The sequence below is a fragment of the Bos mutus genome, chromosome 11 (genome assembly GCF_027580195.1).
Source record: "Bos mutus isolate GX-2022 chromosome 11, NWIPB_WYAK_1.1, whole genome shotgun sequence".
In the NCBI taxonomy this organism is placed as follows: domain Eukaryota; kingdom Metazoa; phylum Chordata; class Mammalia; order Artiodactyla; family Bovidae; genus Bos; species Bos mutus.
In genome coordinates, this window is record NC_091627.1 from 19,852,179 (window position 1) to 19,872,618 (window position 20,440).

Below are 20,440 nucleotides of genomic sequence, written 5' to 3' on the forward strand. Positions count from 1 at the left end.
GATCTGATCTAATCCCCTCTCCTGGTGGCAGCCAGAAGTTAATAATCCTTCAGAAATGCAGGTCTGATCCTATCACTCTTGCAGCTGCACCACCACACCCAGCCCACAGGATCATCGTACCCTGGCTGCAGAGCACCCCTTCAGCCTGAGCTACCCCGTCCCTCAAGGGCAAATGCCCAGCCATGTGTGTTACCTTCTTCTGGATCTTGGCAGACAATGTTCCCTTTACTTCCAAGACCCTTCTCCCATTCTGCACCCCACCCCCTTCATCTAGAACACAGAACCAGCCTTCCAGTTGCTCCTCGGAAATCAATTCCTCTGGAAGGTTTCTGCCAAGTATCTGCCATACTTCCCACTAGTTTCCAGTTCCAGGCTCCTTACTTCAGTTAAGAGTGTTCATCACGCTGACCGGAAACTGTCCCCTTTCTTGTTTTACTTCCTAATAATGACCTCTGCAAGGAAACGGGTGGTACCCTATCCACTGTTACACTGTCAACCCACAGCACTGGGCCTGACACAGCTGATACAGTCAATAACCAGTTACCGACGGAATGAAGACAAAGACACACAAACTAACAGGAAGACAGAAGCAGTATCTCTGAGAGGCTGGGGAGAAAAGGAACAAATGACAATTTAGGAAAATGGAAAAGCTGCTGTTTGAATGACCTTCTTCACCATCAACCAAAAGAAACACCCCAAGGTGCTTTCAACAACATAGCAGGTTCCTGAAGCCATAGAAAGGCAACATTAACAGAGTATCTTTTTTGGGGGGGCGGGGAGGGGGGCGAAACATACACATGGTTGAACTAATTCAAAAGAACCATCATAAATATGAAGAATCTTCATAACTGGAGGCTAACGTTGATCACAGAGCGTTTACTCCCCCAAATATCTGATCTTCCACACTCCCCATGCTCTTCTCTGCGAATCTCAGAAAAGGAGATGTGTGGTGACCAGAATCTAAGGCCAACTTTGCAGTACAGGCTTTTCTGTTTAGGTATAGGTAGGGAAGTGTCTGGCATATGTAACGGAAGAATGCTTTAAGGAAGGAGAAAAAAAAAAGGGACAAGATAATAAACTGCATGCCATCACGGATCGTGGCAATCTAAGATGGTTTCTTATACACAGAACCCATTTTTAAAAGACAATGCGATGACCGAAAGAGTCCTAGACTTTTATTTTAGAGGATTAGGTCTCTTGATCACTAATAGCCGGAAGTTTCTGAAACATTCTGAAACAAAAAACAAATGTAAATCTGAAGAATAAAGATGAAATTTCTACTGACGACTTTTAAATGGGATGTTAAGTAGTTTCCCATAAAAGAATGGTTAAACATTCATTACTTTATTGGCTCCAGGAAGTACAGTGATTTGACAAGTGAGCCACTGTGTCTAATTTACACAGCCACATGCAGGCCCAAAGTCCCTCGACACAGCCAGCTTAAAAATACAGTGTCTTTCCTTGTTCTATTTTTACCGTAACTCCTTTTTGTATCACTTACCGGAATGTAATAGATGCCCATCTTGGGGGCTTCACTGGCGGTAAGAAGCATTCCTAAAAATAAACACAATGAAAAAGGTAAACATAAGGGAAAATAAAAATACTCTTCCTACTTGCTTTATATTTTGAAATGAGTGAAATGCTCAGAACATGATGAACAGCAGAAGAGTAAGACCAGCAGCCAGGCACCCTCGGAGTCAGGCTGTGGGCTATGGTCCCTGACCCTCCTGGATGGGGCATTTGAAGTATCAGAAAGACCAGCTTCCCCATCTGCAAAACACTCAGGCTGTATCAGCTAAGTGATTGAGTGGTTCCCACAGAGAAGGGCCACCATTTTTAAGAGTTAAGTTTTACGCTTCAGATACACCAATAAAAGGTAGATTCGATGCACTATTATGTATTATGAAAGTTAAGAAAGGTATCTTTCTGTTAATCAGGAATCAAAGAACCAAAGTAAAGCATTTCCCACAAAATGTCATAGCAAAGTAGTTCCTCATGTTTGAATTAAACTTTACACCTTAATAGAAAACAAAATGGCTTAAGAGGAATGCTACATGTAGCTACACTAGAAAAGACCCAGATAGAATCTGACAGCCTTTACCAAAATGATTCACCCAGAGAGTGGCTGATAATTTAGTCCAGGGATCAGTGCTCTCAGAAAGTGAGAATGGAGTGAGGGACAGCCTGTGGCATCCAGTGATGGCTCCCCTCAAACCCCAGGAACAACAGTAACGAATCCACTCACTCAGCCAGCTCAGCCCTGGGCTCAGGTCTCTGCCACACAGCCAAGCTGCTGCCCCACCCCACCCTGCAGGGGCTCTCATGGCAGCTCTGACCCTCTCTGCCCTGTTCCAGAACGATGCACCGAAGCAAAACTAAAGTCAGTCCTTTGTAATTTACAAAACACTTCTGTGTACTTTATCTTGGTGAAGACGTGACAACTCTCTGACATAAGGACTATCGTACTTATTTACAGATCAAAAAATAAAGCTCATATGTACTGAGTTACAAGTGCTGAGTAGAACATTCAGAACATTACAAGCTACAGAACTTAAGAGCAAAATTTCAGACAAGAGCTCATTTTTTTAAATACCTTTACATATCAACTTACATTACCTTCATTTAAAAAATCTATTTGTAAAATACAACAGAAAAATCCACAGAAAGCACACATCTGGATTACCAGACCCCCGACCCAGGGATCAAACCCAGGTCTCCTGCAAGGCAGGCAGCTTCTTTACTGTCTGAGATGCCACAGAAGCTCACAATCCTAATTAAGTACACCAAACGCTAAGGATGGTGATGTAATTCTGTGATTTAAAAAGTACTTTTGTGCTGCTCTTCGGTTAACACAAAAGCTTGCCAAAGCGATGCTCTTCAATGCTGTTAACAGAAATATGATGCTGAGGTAGAGGAGGTTCACTGATAAGAGAGCAGGAGCTCAACGTTCTGCCGGCAAAGCCATGTTACACACATCAAGTCCAAAGGGGGAGTGAGTCCTGAGCTGGAACCAACCTTCCCTAGAACACACACACACACACCCTTCACCAGAACACACACACACACACACACCCTTCACAACACACAACCTTCACCATAACACACACACATAGCTGAGGAAGCAAGAGACACACACGCGCATACAACCTTCACCACAACATATACACACAGCCGAGGAAGCAACACACACATACACACACACACACACACACTCACTCGAGGAAGCAAGAAATGTACGTCTAAATGAAAGTCAAGTAAAAATCAGACACTTTCTCATAGCTTGTAGCCTCCACAAACTCTTTCATGTGGGAACTTTTTCTGGCCCTGGAGACAACTGCTCATTGAAGTTCACACAGGAAGAAACCAACTCTAGTGACCTGCGCTTCCCAAGTCTAACAACCCCATCAGAACTTCTCCAGGACCTTTAGACAGGGTTAAAGAAGAAGGTCTGGAAATTGAAGAGACATCTTACAATCAGAAAGAAGGCTCCCAACAAAGACATCCCCTAAGCCCAGCCTCCCTGGCTCAATCCTGAACACTCAACAGCAAACGCTTTACAGGGAAACACAGTACACCCACCAAACAGACCACAGGAAAGGCTCGGCGCTGATCACACAGGAGAATCCAGGCCGGATGCGGCAGACTGTCTCCTACAATGAGCAGGACCTCACCTGACCAAACACGGCCAACAACACAAGCTGACCTACCGAGAAACCAAAGTCGGGACAGTTAGGACCAAAACAAATTATAAAAGAGAAAGCAACCTCACACAGCCCAGGGAACACGAGGAGTTTCTAACAAGAGGGAAGCAGGAAAGTCAACCCAGGTATGGAGTTAGTTCAGCAGAAATTAAGACAATCACAGGTGAAAGGCGAGAAGAGGGTGAAGTACTGAGCCAGGCACTCTACCTCCACAGGTGAGAAGGTAGCTCGGGAAAGCAAGACCGTTTGCTCAAGGTCACCACAGAGCCAGCTGATACTGGACCGATTCCAAAGCCCGTGGAACATGGGACTCTAAAACTCCAACGACAACTAAGATAAAGTGAAAAGACTTCTTGCACGATCAAATAAATCATTAAAACACACAGATATAAACACCATATAGTAACATGACAAACGTATTTAATAACAATGTCAAACTGAAAAGCAAAAGACAATTACACATGGTGACAATTTAAAACACACGAACAAGTGATTTATAAGACAAGAATTTCTGGGAATTCCCCAGTGGTCCGGTGTTTAAGACTACACTCTTCCAAGGCAGGGAGTGCAGGTTCAATCCCTGGCTGGGAAACTAAGATGCCACAGGCCGCTCAGTGTGGCCCCCCAAAAAGAATTTCTCTAATGGAAGGAGTAATGACACTTGTGAAGAGATTGTGAGATTATGGCTTTTCCTTTAAATTTCCTTACAAGGGGGCGACAGAGGGTGAGATGGTTGGATGGCATCACCGACTCAGTGGACATGAGTTTGAGTAAACTCTCAGAGATAGTGAAGGATGGGGAAGCCTAGTGTGCTGCAGTCCACAGGGCCGCCAAGAGTCGGATACGACTGGGCAGCTGAACAACAGCACCAACGATAAAAATGGGAACCTTGGAAGAGAAGGCAGAGATCATCAGCACTGAGGAAGAGCCCACAGCTCCAGCGTGGACAGAGAGTGTAGGACAGGACGTGCTCCTCAGAGACACGCAGAGAACAAATCTCACCTGTCCAGGCTTTGGGGGCGAAGGACTCAGGGAAGGTCACAGCTCTAAATCAGAAACATTGCTCAAGCCAGGACGAACTCAAAGCGTGCTTCCCGGGCCAGTCTGAAAACTGCCGTCAAGCTTGCCGGTGAGTGTAGAAACTGAAGAATTTAGAAACATGTATAGCAACTCAACCTTGCGGCGAGTTCCAAACGTGTAACCCTTTTTCTACTAATTCACCTTTATGATACTTGACAAAAGTATCCACCTGCAATGGATTGGAAATTTAAAAACAAAACAAAAAACATAAAAGGCTTGTACTTCATCAGATACATCTGAGAATCACTGCCCGGAAACGGAGGGCATCGGGTCATAGCTGGAGCGGCTCAGAGCAGACAAGCTGTGCGGAACTGCCCTGTGCTGGAAAGGACAGGACACGCCTTTTCGTGTGCGGTCAACTCCTACAGAAAGTGGGGAGCCTGCCGTTTTACTACACATGGCCCCAAGGTTAGTGATGGGCCACATCTTATTTCTAGGCAGGCTACTGGGAGGTTGCTGAGAGAATAAAAGGCGACTTCAGGTCTGATGATACAGACCGCCTCCAGCAGGCCTAAAAGCAATGAAAAACAGCCTGGATCACTGGTACAATTCTGAAGCCTGAGTAGCCTTTCTGAGTGGACATCTCCTTTTCCTTCTCCCAGTGGTTCTGGATTCCACAGGTCGGGCTGGGGCTCAGCAAGCACTGCAGACCGGGGTCGTGGGGCCGCGACCTCAGTTTCCCAACCTGCAGGGCAGCACCTGACATGGAGACTCAGCACGAGCAACTAGAAGCTGAGGCCACTAAGACAGAACCGTTTCTCAACGTTCTGAGCAGTCTGAGTATCAGACACACACGACAGAACAGCAAGCAATCATGATTCGGCTTTAATTACTCCAAAACGAGTAAGTGAGAAGATAAAGAATGCTTATGCTCATAGTGATGAAGCAAAAAAACCTAACCAGCAATGTGAATGGGACAGGAGAGTAAAGCGAGGGAAAGACAGCAAAACCTGTGAACCAATCACGCTCGGTCCGAACCCCAAGACAGCCATGGAGAGACTTGCCTTTCTGGGCTCGCCAGCTTGTGAAATAAATTATCTGGCTAGTGTTTGTGTTTGATTAAGCTCTTATAAGCTACCTGACAATAAAGGCACTCTTCTGACCAAAACACCATCTTAAAGGTTCTACCTGCCAGGAAAGCATCGTGTATAACAGAAAGAACTGCTGGCCATCAAGGCAGAGCCGTTACGCTTCTCCTTGCTTGTTCTGGGATGACCAACAGGATGGGAAATGACATGGAGAACCCGTCAGCCCTGAGCACCACCCTTGTCCCAAATATTTAACCCACAGTGCACTGGGCTGTTAGATTTCACTTCTATTTTAGAACAACAACAACAAAAAATACAGGGGCCGGAAGAACAAGTAAAGGACACCAAGAAAAATAATCACAGGAATCCAGGATGCAGAACATCTTACGAGACTACAGCCCTGATGGCAGAAAACTCAAGTGCCATGGAGGAAGGGGAAGAAAGGATGGGAGAGAATTCCTGATTGAAATAAGCGGAAAACACAACTACTAAATGTAATCCACAACCTTGGTGATAGACTAGTTTCAGATAAATGGGCTTAAAAAGGCATTTGGTGGACAAGCAGGGGAATGTGAAAAATTAAAGGTATTATTAGGAAAGGACTGCTTTCTTACGTGGGGTAACGGTATTTTTGGTACCAGAAGAAGGTTTCTACTCTGGTGAGATTACAGTCACATTCCATGCCTGCAGTTGACTCTGAACACCTTGCACCTTATCAGTATTCTATACTATCAAAGCCCTCCATGTCTGGACTAGCCCTGCCCAACAGAAATACCATGCAAGCCACATAAGTGACTAAAAATCTTCTGGTAGACACATTAAAAAAAAATTTTTTTTAACAGGTAAATTTGAGTATATTTTTATTAACCAGTAAGTCTAAAATATTTTCACTTTAATATGTTATCAATATAAAAATTAAAGATCTACTTCACATTCTTTCCTGTTTTTTGGTACATCTGAAGTCTGGTGTGTATTTTATGTTTAGAGCACATATTTCAGATTAGTTACTCCGCAAGTTCTCCGTGGCCACAGGTGAGCACAAATCAGTCAGCACAGGTCAACAACTTTCGTCACCATCTGCACCCTTCAAACCCCCACTCCTTCAATCCAACTAACCTCTTGTTCTAACTTCAGCTTCACCCGATTTTACTCACCTTTGTATCTAGCCCCAACCCCATTTTAGACCACTCAGCATCTCAACCTACGACCCAGCACCTTCTTTAATTTCTGAATTCATCACAATTTGACTCACCCCTATTATAAGAAAATTCTCCCAACGATCACAGATGAAAAGCTAATTACAAAGGTTCAGGGTGTCTCATCTTTCTCAGGAGACTACCCTGTAACTTAAGAAAGAGCACAGGCTCCAAGATCAGGGGAGGCTTGCTCCAACGGAGCCTCTGCCACACAGCGGCCGGGTGACCAACCCTGGGCACGTATCTCAGTTTCCTCACCTCCAAAGATGTAAAAGAGAAGGAAAGGAGAGGGGAAGGGAAGGGAAGGGGGAAAGAAATGGTAAGGGAGTCACTAACTCTCCCGCGTTATGAGAGGATTAAGTGACAAGCACGACGACATCCAGACCCACAGCACAGGGCCTTCCTGCCCCTTCCTGCCTCCACTTCTGTGATGCTCTGCTCACTGAGCAATACCCGGGCAATCACTTCTCTCTACTTCAACAGCTGCCGGTTCCTTCACTGTCACTCTGTCGGCCTCTCCGCTGGCTCTTCCCTCTCATCTCCCTTTCCATACTCAGGTCCTGCTGTCTTGCGGTCTCTCCACTTTCCCCATCGTAATTGCCTCCACTGCCACTTCTTCTGCAATGACCTCTATTTACATGTCTTAAAATTTTATGTCTGCAAACCTGCTTTCCTTGGGCCACGCTACCTACTGTGCCCTGGATGTGGCTCCCAGGATGAGGCTGTAGGTCAGGGCGGGGCTCCACAACCACTTGGGAAGCAGGTGAAAAATAGCCCATTTCAGGGCTCTCCCCCAGATGCTCTGAGTCTGCACACCTGGTATGGGGCTGAGGAATTTGTACTTCTTAAAAAGCCCCCAGGTGGTATTGGTGGGCAGGCAGGTTGGAGACCCTCTGCCAGACACCATCACTGCCTCACTGCCACCTCAGACTCAGATGCTCAAAGAAGACAACACCATCTTTCTCTCCGAGTCTGCCCTCTCTCCTGTGCAGCCGATCTCAGCTCTACGTATCTCTTCCTATTCATTTTAGCTCAAAACTGATCTACCTTCTGCCCAGTGGACAGAACCACCTTCTGTGAGCATGGTCTGCATCGGTCCTGACCACAGACAGCACCCAGGCACTCAGCGTGGTCACTCCAGGGCCCCCACCCCACGCATCACCTGCTTCCCACCCCACTCCTCCCACAGACCCCACACTCTGGCACACGGGACTCCTCCTGCCCACCATGTCTCTCACCCAGCACCCACACTCGGAGCCAACGAGAACCTCCCCTCCGCCCTCCTCTCGCTGCTCTGCCTGGAGCCCCTCGCTCTCTGCCGTCACAGGGCCAGTGTGTACCTCCGGAGCAGAACTTCTCCTGTTTTGCCTGGTATCACACCATCAGAAATATCTGTGTGTGTCTGTCCTCAGGACACAACCCTGCGGGAGAGTGACAAGTGTTCTCATTTTCTCTCCTTCCCAGAATTCTTCAGATTTGCTTGAAGGTGTTATTAAATCTCGAAATCTACCAGGTACTTTACAGAAGAGCCTGCAACGCAGAATATACTCGACGTGTGGCTTCGCCAGCCTTGTGTATCATCAGGCAACTCCAGGCTCCTCCACATCCCTAACCTCAATCTACACAAAATTACTAATCCCATAAAAGAGCTAAAGCGCACACTAAAATAGCACCTCGCCTGCCACTGACCCACAGACTGCCACCAGCTTCTCCTAACAGCTAGGCTGGCTGAGGACTGAGTCACTGAGCATGTCACTTTCTGAAGCATCCACATCACTTCCTGTTCTTAATTTTTCAAGTAAATACAATACCTAAAAACTGTCTTAACTGAGCCAAACCCTGTCTTAAGAAATGAGTTTAAAACCCTGTAAAGCAAAGCCTAGATTCATCTCACAAAATGGCCTACCGCTCCGTAGTGCATACCTGAGCTGGGGTAGAGGCAGACATCATTAAGGTCATGTTCTGGCTCCAAGGAAGTAAATATTTTTCCCTAAAAAAGAAAGCAAAAGTGAACTGTTAAAACAGTTAAAGGAAGACAACTTTTGGCAATGTATATACAGGAAGTAAGCTGGAGACATAACTCCATATATCCTGCTTATGTGAGAAAATAAAATCACCTAACAGAAATCACAGAATTTAAGGTTAAAAAAAAAAATCTTAGAGAATTTCTTTTATCAATTTATCAAATCCTCTCATTTTAGAGAGGAAGAAACCGAGGCTCAGTAGGGAGAGCTGACTTTATTGGGAAAAGAAATACGAACTTTTAAAGATAATGTCTACACAACAGGCAAGGGTAAAGTTTAAAATAAAACTGTACGTCAACTTAAACACGTCCACAATCTGAAGACACACCCTAGTTAAACCTGCCCTCAAAGAAACAAAGAAGAGGTGGTCAATATGGTAAAATGAGGCTGGTATCTGCCATCCTGCGTTGCTAGGATTTGAGGAGGATCAAATAAGATAATGAATACAAGATAATTTAACAAAATGCTATAAATACATAAGGTGCTAGTTATTATACAGTGAAGGGTAAAATATTGTATTTTAAATGTAGGGAAAAATATGCCATATTTTAAAAAATTAACAGAAATTAAGTGAAAGAAAAAAGAAGATAATAGATGGGAGTGGGAAAGGATGATGAGAAAGATAAACAAGGAGAGTGAGTCAAGCAAAAGCAAGTAATTTGGGTGTTGGTCAAGAGGGCGTATTCAGTCATTACAACAATGCCAAGGTAAAACTTACTGTAGCAACTACAACATGACTTCAAGAACTGATGTTGAAAATGTCTGCCAGCTTTTGCATTTATTAACCCATTATTAGAGGCTCCATGGTGGTGGGGGAGGGGGGGTATTAAAAAACTAATTTCGTGCTCCATGAAAAACAGCAGCAAGGTTCTAATTCAAGACAGACAGTGAAGCTCACACAGTTACCTCCCTTTTGTCTCAAGTTTCCAATGAAACGAAAACGGAAAGAGAGGAGGAAAAAGGAAGGGGAAATCGGAATAACAATAGCACAGAACAAAAAAGAGAAATCGTGAAATCCACATTGGGGAAAACTATGCCCATTGGAGGGCTGGGAAGGGGGCATTCCGACTGGTTAGTCATCACCTTTAGGCAGAATGGGAGCCAGGCCATGGAAAACTTACTCTACCAGTGTGTTAGGAACTTTCAAACATGGAAAGTCTGCATTTGTAGAGGTAAAAAGAAATGTTGTTTTAAAGTACACTAGTTTGGATTGTCAGAAAAGAGTAGAGAAAAATCCAGGCCTAAGACACCATGAATCTTCAAGAAAGCCCTCAAAACCCTCCCAACTCAAAGCGAGATAGTCGGCTCCTGGGCAATGAAGTGTCAGGGGAATTCTTCCAAGGACTGATGAGAGCCAGAGGCCCTTCCTTTTCTCTGTAAGGAAGTCTCAGGAGGGCCCGAGAAGGTGATGGGGCTTGAGAGACAGGACACACCCCAGGGATAACTCAGTCTCCACAAAGATCCAGAGGAAAACACAGAGGGAGCAGAGTAAGGTCAGTACTTTGAGAGCTGACAAGCTGTCCCAGCAGCCAGGGATTCCCATCACCAGCTGACCTGTGATGAGGCTGCTGGTGGCCCCTCTGCCCTGTGTAGGGGAGCCCCACAGGAAGGACTCACGCTTGCCCTCCAGCAACTAATGCTGAGGCTCTAGGCCCCTCACACTCTTTACCTCAAAAATGAATCTTTCTATTTACAGTAACACTTTAAAGATGCTAAGTCTGAAATCAATAAATGCAAAGACTCTTAAAAGCAATTGCTACACTGAATGAATTTTGTCCCAGTAGATGAACTAACCTTTTACTACTCTCTCCAAACAGGAGAATCAACAACATAGGGTTTTGATACTTTTTAAACGACATTTAAAAGGGCACAGAATATCAAATATTCTTAAGAAAAAACTGCTTTTAAGAAAAACACTATATAAGAAATTGGGCTTCCCTGGTGGCTCAGATGGTGAAGAATCCGCCTGCAAAGCAGAAGACCTGGGTTTGACCCCTGGGTTGGGAAGATCCCCTGGAGAGGGTAACAGCTACCCACTCCCATATTCTTGCCTGGAGAATTCCATGGACAGAGGAACCTGGTGGGCTAAAGTCCATGGGGTTGCAAAGAGTCGGACACAACTGAGCGACTTTCACTTTTACTGTAAAGGTATCATATCTAAAATCTATTTGTTGACACAAGGAAAGGGTATGAAATTGAGATGCATAATAACACTGATATGGGAAGATTAGTGCGTGTGTGCTCAGCTGTGTCCCACTCTTGCGACCCCATGGACTATAGCCCACCAGGTTCCTCTGTCCATGGTATTTTCCAAGCAAGAATACTGGAGTGGGTTACCATTTCTATCTCCAGGGGATCTTCCCAACCCAGGAATTGAGCCTGCATCTCCTGTGTTAGCAGGCAGATTCTTTATCACTGAGCCACCAGGGAAGCCTGGAAATATTAGTAGTAGCTCATAAAAAGTTTCCTAAGGTTGTAAAAGAGCCCCAAAATCTAGGGGGTTTCTCATGGATCAAGTTTTTTTAAAATAATGATTTATATCTACCTAACTGAACATGTAAAAATGCGTGCCAGTTCTAGCAAATGAGGAAAAGTTCTTAACAGGAAAAAATGACCTTGAGGACCTGGAAATAACTAACTTCCAGGGAAGGGCCTGAATGGATACTTAGTATTTTTTTCTCAAGAACCCACATAACTCAAACAAGGCAACTGGAAAGAAAAGGAACATAAGGAAAATAGGCAAGTAAGTCATTTTAACAACAAAAAATACTTACTGAGTTCTTATTCCACATTTTGATAATTCGAGAGTCAGCGGACAAAATCAAATCTAAGGAATCCTGGAAGTGAACTGATTTAATGGGCAACCCATATTGGTGATCTTTAACTAGCAATGGCTTATCAGATCGAAGATCATACAATAAAACCTAAAAGAAAAAAAAAAAGGTATTTCTGTTTAAATAAAATATTTCATCTTAAAAAGAAACTTTTAAAAATGAACATCCTCACTGAGTACAAAGACTCTAAAGTAAGTGTCAGCCAGCAAAAATACTCCAGAAAAATCTCTTCAATTACCCTTCCAGGGCATGGCTCTATGGATTCAACCCTAAGAGTAATTTTTAGGCACACTAAGATTGAGAACTACCTGGATATGTTAAGGAAGGAACCAAAAGGAAGAAGTGCACAAGAATTTGTGTCATTTATGAATTTAATAAACACTGAGGGCCCAGTATGTACCAGGCACTGTCCCAGTGGCTGAAAGAAACAAGAACAAGAATCATCATGAAGGCAGGGGTGGTAGATTAGAGTCAGACGCTGGTGGCAAGGCTATGACTTTGGGGGGTGGGTGGAGGGTAGTGTTCTTTTCTGAGCTCTATCCTGATAGGTGAGGGGCATGGGGAAGCTGGATCTCAGATCCAGGTGACAGATGACACAGGCACTCTGCTGGAAGCAGGGCTCCCGCCTGTGCTGAGGTCTGGACAGACTTAAGTGTGTGGGCTCTGCCTGGAAGGAAAGGGGGAAAGATGAATTTAAATCTCTGAAGCTATTTCATTCATACTCCTCAGACTAGTCAGCATTCGCTGAGGCATGTCCCACTGACCACTCCCTGCACAGGATGTGGGAGACAGTGCTGGGTGGGAAAAAAAAAGCTCCTTGGACAAATACCTTTTGGAAACACCGACTCAGCACATTTCTTGTCTACAGGGATTCTCAGAGCCTCCACTATATATTTCAATGCACTATAAACCTCAAAGATAGGAATCTGGAGAATCCCAAATTTTTGTTTTTCCATAGAACTCTGTTTCACACACTCGAGAAAACACTGTTCTAAACCAAAGTCAAGAGGACACCTGAGGCATAGCCCCACTGCAGCTTCTAGCTTGAGAATCTCTCAGACCCACCATTGGGGCCAGAAGCAGAGCTTCTCAAGGTCCTAACGGAACACGGCAATCTGAGTACCCTTCTCCGCGCTGGCCAAAACAGTAATGCCTCAGTGTCTGGTCACACAGCGAACAGACGAGTGGGTGTTTCCCATGATACACACACCTCTGAAACAGTAACTTAAAAGCGAAGTTTCCAACTGAAACATATTTACCTGCCCTGTGGATGTTCCAACGGCCATGGTCAAGGCACCATTAAATTTCAAAGCAGAGATCGTTGGCAAACTGTTTATTCTGAAAGGCAAAATATTTGTGTTCCACGCATATATGGTCAAATCTCCTTCCAAGGAACAAATTATTACTCTTCACTTCTAATGGAGAGGATCACATTTCTAGTTTCCTATTTAAAAGAACTGTATCCAAACTTTCCAAGTCCAAATGAAAACTAACCTTTATTTATAAATGTAACCTACCTGAAAAAATTTGCAGGTTATCTTCTTTTAAAACTGTAAGAAACATTCTTAAAGTAACAACAAGCAATAAAAGTTACTGAAAATATAAAACCAACTGAAAAGGACCAGTATGACAGTATCTTTCATTTTGATTAAGCCAGAATGAGGTATTTACAGAAATGTCCCTTTTTTGGCTTACGAGGAAACAGTTTTATATTCAAACATGGGTATACCCATTTTCACTTTTAAAGTCAATGATGTCAAGCTAAAAAAAAAAAAAAGACTAGTCCCCAGATGAGAGCCTAGAATCTCTAAAAGTAACAGAACAATGGATGTTTACAGCTATTAATCTAGAATATACTTCTCACTCAGTAACCAAGAGTAACTCTGAGGTGGGAAGGACCCTAGATGACGAGTCAGAAGCGGGCCATAGTCCTGATTTCAACAGCTGTTGTCTCCATGACCTTGGACCAGAACCTAGAGTCCAGGTGGCTGACTGCTGGCATCCTCAGGCCGCTTACGCCACCTAGAGCCTCAGCCTGCAACTACGCTGAAGCATCAGGTCCTCTCGTTAGCATCGACTTCCGTCACTGACTTTTCAAACTGAACTCCAGAACCATTTCTTGGTGAGGTGATACTGTTTTTCCTCATTTATTCAAACCTGTTTGTTTCTTAATAAAATGTTGTCCTTTTCTTCAGATAGTTACTTATCAAGATTAACCCTTAATATTTTACAATTTTTGTTATAAATGAGAACTGGTTTTCACTGTATCTTTCTACATGGACTTTGCTGATAAACATCAAAGCCATTGATTTTGTACATTTATTTTGTAACCAATTTACTTAAATCTCATACTAGCTTTTATAGTTTTTCAGTTCATTCTACTGGGTTTCTCAGGCACACAATCACAAACATCACCTGTAAACAACAAAGCCTGTCCTCCCCTAGCCAATATTTAACTCATATTTCTTTGACTGTATTGGCTTCTCCTTCCAGAAGGTCACCTATGTCCAATAACAGAGGTGACAGCTTGTAACACTTGTGTCGGAAAAAAATAAAGCTAAGCATAAAAAAGTAATAAATAAAATCACCCAAAACTAAATCGACAGGTAAAGCTACTTTCAACACTACAACATATCCAGATTTCTTCCCAGTATACATATAAGTTCACTGTTTTTCTTATGAAAATGTAGTAACACTCAATAGGTAACTGTGGTTTCCCTGGATTCCACCACCAGATCCTACAGAATGGGAAATATAAATTCTTGCAGCGTATACATTTTAACTCAGTTCCATGGTAACTAAATGAAAAAGGAATTCTTAGTGAGCTTCCACAGGAAAGGATTTTTCCATAAAACAATTACAAAACCACAACCTCGGAGAAATGTGTTTTAAGAGTGTCATCCTTCAGCAACTGCTTTTAATTTAGTATTGACACTGTTGTTGCTGTTCTTCTGTCGCTAAGTCATGATCCACTCTTTGCAACCCCATGGACTGCATGCAGCACGCCAGGCTCCTCTGCCCTCCACCATCTCCCAGAGTTTGCTCAAACTCGTATCCATTGAGTCAGTGCTGCTATCTGACCATCTTGTGCTCTGTGACCCCCTTCTCCTTTGGCCTTCAATCTTTCCCAACATCTCAGCATTGATATATCTGTTTAAATCAGAAGTTGGTGAGTATTTAAACTCACTTCCACTTACTCTGAATCAGCCGTGACGCTACTCAACGCACAGTCTAACACACCAACTCGGCCCCGAGTCCTCGGGTCCCAACACTCTACTCGGCCCTAAACAAACAGAACAATCATTGTAAATTACTGTTGCTACTAGGAAATTTTTAGAAAAATACTCCCCAAAAAGAAAATGAAAAGCCTTACTGGTTATCATGTGCAGATTAAGAACTTAACATTTTTAACTTTTTACTTGTACCTTTGCATCAACTGCATTTCTTTTATAATTTAAAAAAGGAAAAAAAAAATGGTGGTTAAGGGAAAAAAGGTCCAAAATGCAATGCATGATACCTGACTGGACCTTGATTTGGTTGGTGTGGTAGCGGGGAGAGGAGTTATGAAAGATATTTTGGTATAACGGGCAAAATTTAAATATAAATATTATTGTATCAATGATAAATATTTAATATATGTACCACAATAACTGTCACAGAAGAAATCAAAATCTAACATATAATATCAAAATTAATGTAAAAATGAATTTTAAAGTGGTCTGACTGTGCATCTCAAATATCAAATCCCTACAGGGTCACAAAGGGTTGAATATGACTGCATACACACACACACAGTAATCAAGGAACCCAAGGAATTTCAGGAACCCAGCCTTTGGGCTGGGTGGTCTGCGCCTCCTTCAACAAGTCTCATGACTGGTCTTAAAACAGTTGGTGAAAGAGAAGCCTGCTCTAATTCACAACTTCTCTTACACAGCATGTTTCCTGATGTCTAGCCTAGCTTGCTCTGTAAGGACTCTATTCAAATAAACAAATTTTTCAAGGAAATGATTTTAAAATTTCCCCTTTGTAATCTCAAGGAAAGTAATTAGCGAGATAATGCTTCACTGGCCTAACTTTGGCATACTAGTTTTTATAACACAGTCAACATAGTTTTATATATTTCCATTAAATCAACCTTAGGCGATCCATTTCAAATCTTCATCTTTTAACCTAAAAATAATTTGAGTAAAGAAATCTACATTTCATTCATATGAATTGGTTTAATAAACTACAATACATCTACACAATGGAATCTTATCCACCAGTTTTAAACATTTACCTTAGTTTTACAAGTAATTACAAGCACCAGTGTATAAACATGTTCATTATATAGCATTACATTAAAAAAATAGGCAAATGAAGAACCACAGCATAATCTCAATTTTGTGAAAAACATTCAAAAACATGTTATTAACACATACGAATACCTGCATATACAAAGAAAAACAAAAACGAAAAAAGAATATTGCAAGCCATTAAAGAGTCACCTGTGGTGTAGGACTTGACGACTGGAAGGTACAGAAGGGAATTTGTTAACAATACATTTTTGACATATTTACCTTTTTTTTTTTTACTGTATTTAACAATATTGTAATTTTAAAAAGCAAATCTAGAAAAACTCCTAAATATGAAAGACACTGAATCAAAGGTGTTAACATAGTTTAAAATGAAAACGTAAAAAAAAATAAAATAAAATGAAAATGTGCATAATTGAGTGCTACTCTACAGGACGTCCAGATCACACTCCACGTCCCCTTAGTTTATAATGCTCTCATGTAGGTTCTTCCATGTGACCTTCACCAGCACAGCGCCTCCACACAGCTGGCAAGGTAAGTTTTACCATCTCCATTTCACTGATGAGAAAAATAAGCCTCAGGGAAAGGAATACAGTCATAAAACTAACAAGGAGCAGAGAGCTGCTGAAGAGCAAGAGTGGTTGCCACACGAGCTGGGGACTATCAACTTCACCCTCAGTGATGACGGCCCCCCACCCCCAAGGCCAAATGCAGCCCCAAGCGGCACAGTCTGCAGCAAGAGCACAGCTGTGTCTCCCAGGAACATGACCCACCATTCACATGAAAAGCAAACCAGGGGCTTGTCTCACCATCAGCACCCTGCTCTTAGGAACCAAGTAACCCTGTCTTTACATGAAACTCTGTTAGCAAATGCAGGGCAAATGTTTTTCAAAATGAAGTCAATGTATGCTTACCTCTATCGTTCCTGTGGCAAATAAGCCATGCACTGAATTTATGTCACAAACATTATTCTCCCTAAAACAGTAAAGTGATAAGGGAGAGAGTTTTAGCATCTGCTTTAGGGGGAGGGACACTCCCCTAAACTTCCTAAACAAACAGGAACCCACTGCCATGGAGAAGGCGGCAGCCAGCAGGTTCTCGATCATCTGCATATGAAAAGCACCGAGGCAGCACAAGGCCCAGTGCTGGGCACAAGGGCCCTGGAGTTTCAGACCTCGGGGTGACATTCCACCTGCCAGGGGGTGAGACACCGAAGGGCTCGCCCTGGATTGTCAGACCGCGGGGTGACACTCTACCTGCCAAGGGGTGAGACACGGAAGGCGCGCTTCAAAACCACTATCCTACTGCCACAGGAACAAATTTCTCAATAATCTTCCCCCAAAGCAAAATAACACAGGCTATCAAACACCAATCTGGAGGCTTGACCAGCCTGTTGAGTCCACCGTGCTAGGCTTGAATTTTCTTTTCTCTGCAAAACGGTGTTCACCAACTTCATATGGTCATCATGAGGATTAAATGAAAAAACTATAAAATGCTCAGCACAGTGTCTAGCGTTTATAAGACACTCAATAAATATGTTGCTATTATAAACAGGAAATTCTGGAAGTAAAGAGCAGATAACTCTTTTATTATTCAAGGATGCATCATGGTGTTACAATTTAAGAAAATAAAATCGGTACTTCAAACCAATGTGAAAAAAAAAAAAAAGATAACGAGAGTTTACTGGTTTTTATCATTACCTGTTCATCCAACCTTTAAAAATCCCTTTCAAAGCAATAAGGAAATTCTAGCAAGCTCTTTATATACCTAGATGAGAAGTAATCCAGCTTCCACTCCATACTAGCTGTGTGACCTTAAACAAGCTACTTACCCTCTCTGAGTCTCAGCTGTACTATTTGTAAAATGGTGGTGATAATAGTACCTATACTGTAAAACTTTGCTGTAAGCTTCAAATGAGTGAATATATATAAAATCCTGAATACAGCCTGGCACATAGTAAGCGCCTTCACTACTGTGTTGCTGTTGCTACTACTCAGCATTAATATTATGACAGATTCATTCCTAAAAGACTATAACACATGATAAAAAGAAAACATGAAAAAATCTTAAATGTCCACTAGCAAAAACATAAAAAATAAAATTTAAAAAAATGGTACTCTTGAGTTAATTCAAAATTTCCCTACCAAAAAAAAAAAAATTTCCCTACAAGAGAAAATATCAGAAAATTAAATCATGAATGAAAATTTAAAGAACACAGCAAAAAACAATAACTGAATTTCTGGGCTGAGTTAAAACCTTTTCGGGTAGATAAAAAAAAAAAATTTTTTTTTTAAATTTTAAGACATCACTAGGTCTTTCAGCGATTTTTTTTGTGTGTAGGAGAAAATTTAATGTTACTCTTTTACCTAAGCTGCCCAGAGAGCTCTGATTAAATGCAACACAGGCTATGTGACAACAAATTGGGAGTCTGGCTCCACCTCCTGGCAGAAATAAATACAGCAGGATTCTTATAACAACACTCACGCAGCATCAGTCTGTAGAGGATTCAGGTACCGTCCTTGTTCCAAGTTTAATCTATAAACTTCAGAGCTGCCAAATAATAAAAGAGTTAAAAATCCAGTAAACTAAAGGAACTTTCTTCAAGTAAGGATAAATTTTTAGAAACATATATCTGTCATAAGGCATTGCTTCCCTTTGTAACACTGATACAAAAATGTACTCTAAACCTAAAAGATAATCACCTTATTTGTAAATTTGTTCATGCATAAGAGTGATTTCAACCATCTATGTGCCAAGGAAAAATTATGAAGTTGTTAAGCAGAATATTATTTACAAATAACAGGAGAATACGAGATCCAAAATGCATCTGTAAGTGTATATAAGAACAAGACTACAATGAAATAACAGTAATATACTAGTAAGGGCTTCCTCTGCATGGCATAATTATAGAATAGGTGACTTTTCTCTTCTTTATTCTTTTTCATGTTTTCTCAATTTTCTAAAATGGATAATCATAAAGAAGGTAGCATCTAAGAATAAAATGCTTTACAACGCATGCAGTGGGGCTAAGATACTGATTTCCCACCACCGTCGCCCCACTGGGTTACCATGTCTCTAGATTTAGAGCCCCATGCCAGTGAAAGTCAAGGATGTGACCCTTAAATGAGCCAGTCACTTTGGAACTACACCCTTTGAGCAGCCAGAAGGCAGGGATAATGTCTTATCCTTCTTTTAATCCCTCTCCTCCATATTAAGAACAGAAACCGTTTGGGAATCTGGAAAGGAGAAAACAAAGGGTGATGAGACCCCGTACCTTGCGCCAACGAAGTACAAGTCGCAGGACGGGTAGTGGTAAGAGAAGTCTCGCCCGAACTTCGGTATTCTGGTTTTGTAGTAGAAACCTGACTGTGAATGAAATTCGATGTATCTATCATTATGCAGGAAGACAATCTGAAAATGAAACAAGAAAATTAGTTTGCTTAGATTTCTAGATAAAGTGCTTATTTCATCATCTCTGAAACTGGCAAAGCAAGAAAAACTCTCATTTTGTCTTTTCTTGCTCTCTGTAAACACACGTGTATAAACACAACTTACCATCAAGGCTAAGAAATAGGTTAAGAATCAACCTCTCCATTAGTTACTTAATGCCTTCCTGCATTCTAGACAGGTTTTTTGGCAAACTTTACCTTGTAACTGAAAGACTTACAAGCAAACTTATCAGTATCTAGAGAAAATTTATCATAAAATTGAATATTCCGAAACATATGATAAATAGCTACCACAGGCTATGGAAACTGTATTCCATAGTTGCCAGAACTGAAGACTATATATGAAACACACCAGCTCTGAAATTTCGATTTTCCTTCACAGTAACACCTGACATCACTAAAAATTTTTCATTTTGAATTTAATAAGGCACTTCTACTGACAATCCTGTAACTGCTGAAAATGACCACAGAGCTGAAAGATGCATTAATAGCACCAAAAATTTAAAAAAGCGAATGTAAACATATAAGCTGTGTCTTGAACTGCTTCAGTGTATACCACAACCACTTACTTGCACAGTTAAGAATAGTAAACAAACAACCTGCTATTGTGCTTTTCACATATGAATAAGAAACTGAAAGCAACCTGGCAAACAATACTACTTTAAATGCAATAATGAAAATCACACATCTAGGATATAAGACGGTCTAAAAAGATGACAGCTACCAATTCTTAAAAATATAGGTCACATCTTATTCATACATGCTATGGAAAACTTATTTTGATACTAGACTTGCCAAAGACTATCTCCATCCCTGTTGTCACATTCACAAGA

The 20,440-nt window shown here is 41.9% G+C and overlaps 1 protein-coding gene across 2 annotated transcripts in view; it reads right to left on the reverse strand.

The window, feature by feature from the left end:
* NOL10 (nucleolar protein 10) overlaps positions 1 to 20,440 on the reverse strand; it is an 89,959-nt gene that overhangs the window by 58,043 nt on the left and 11,476 nt on the right. For both annotated transcript variants that reach the window (XM_070379103.1, XM_070379104.1), the window contains 8 exons: positions 19,433 to 19,569; positions 18,643 to 18,708; positions 17,073 to 17,133; positions 15,061 to 15,146; positions 13,123 to 13,201; positions 11,804 to 11,953; positions 8,929 to 8,995; positions 1,502 to 1,554 (listed from right to left, as the gene is read on the reverse strand). In XM_070379103.1, the coding sequence (XP_070235204.1) occupies positions 1,502 to 1,554; positions 8,929 to 8,995; positions 11,804 to 11,953; positions 13,123 to 13,201; positions 15,061 to 15,146; positions 17,073 to 17,133; positions 18,643 to 18,708; positions 19,433 to 19,569 (699 nt within the window). The remainder of the gene's footprint in view (positions 1 to 1,501; positions 1,555 to 8,928; positions 8,996 to 11,803; positions 11,954 to 13,122; positions 13,202 to 15,060; positions 15,147 to 17,072; positions 17,134 to 18,642; positions 18,709 to 19,432; positions 19,570 to 20,440) is intronic.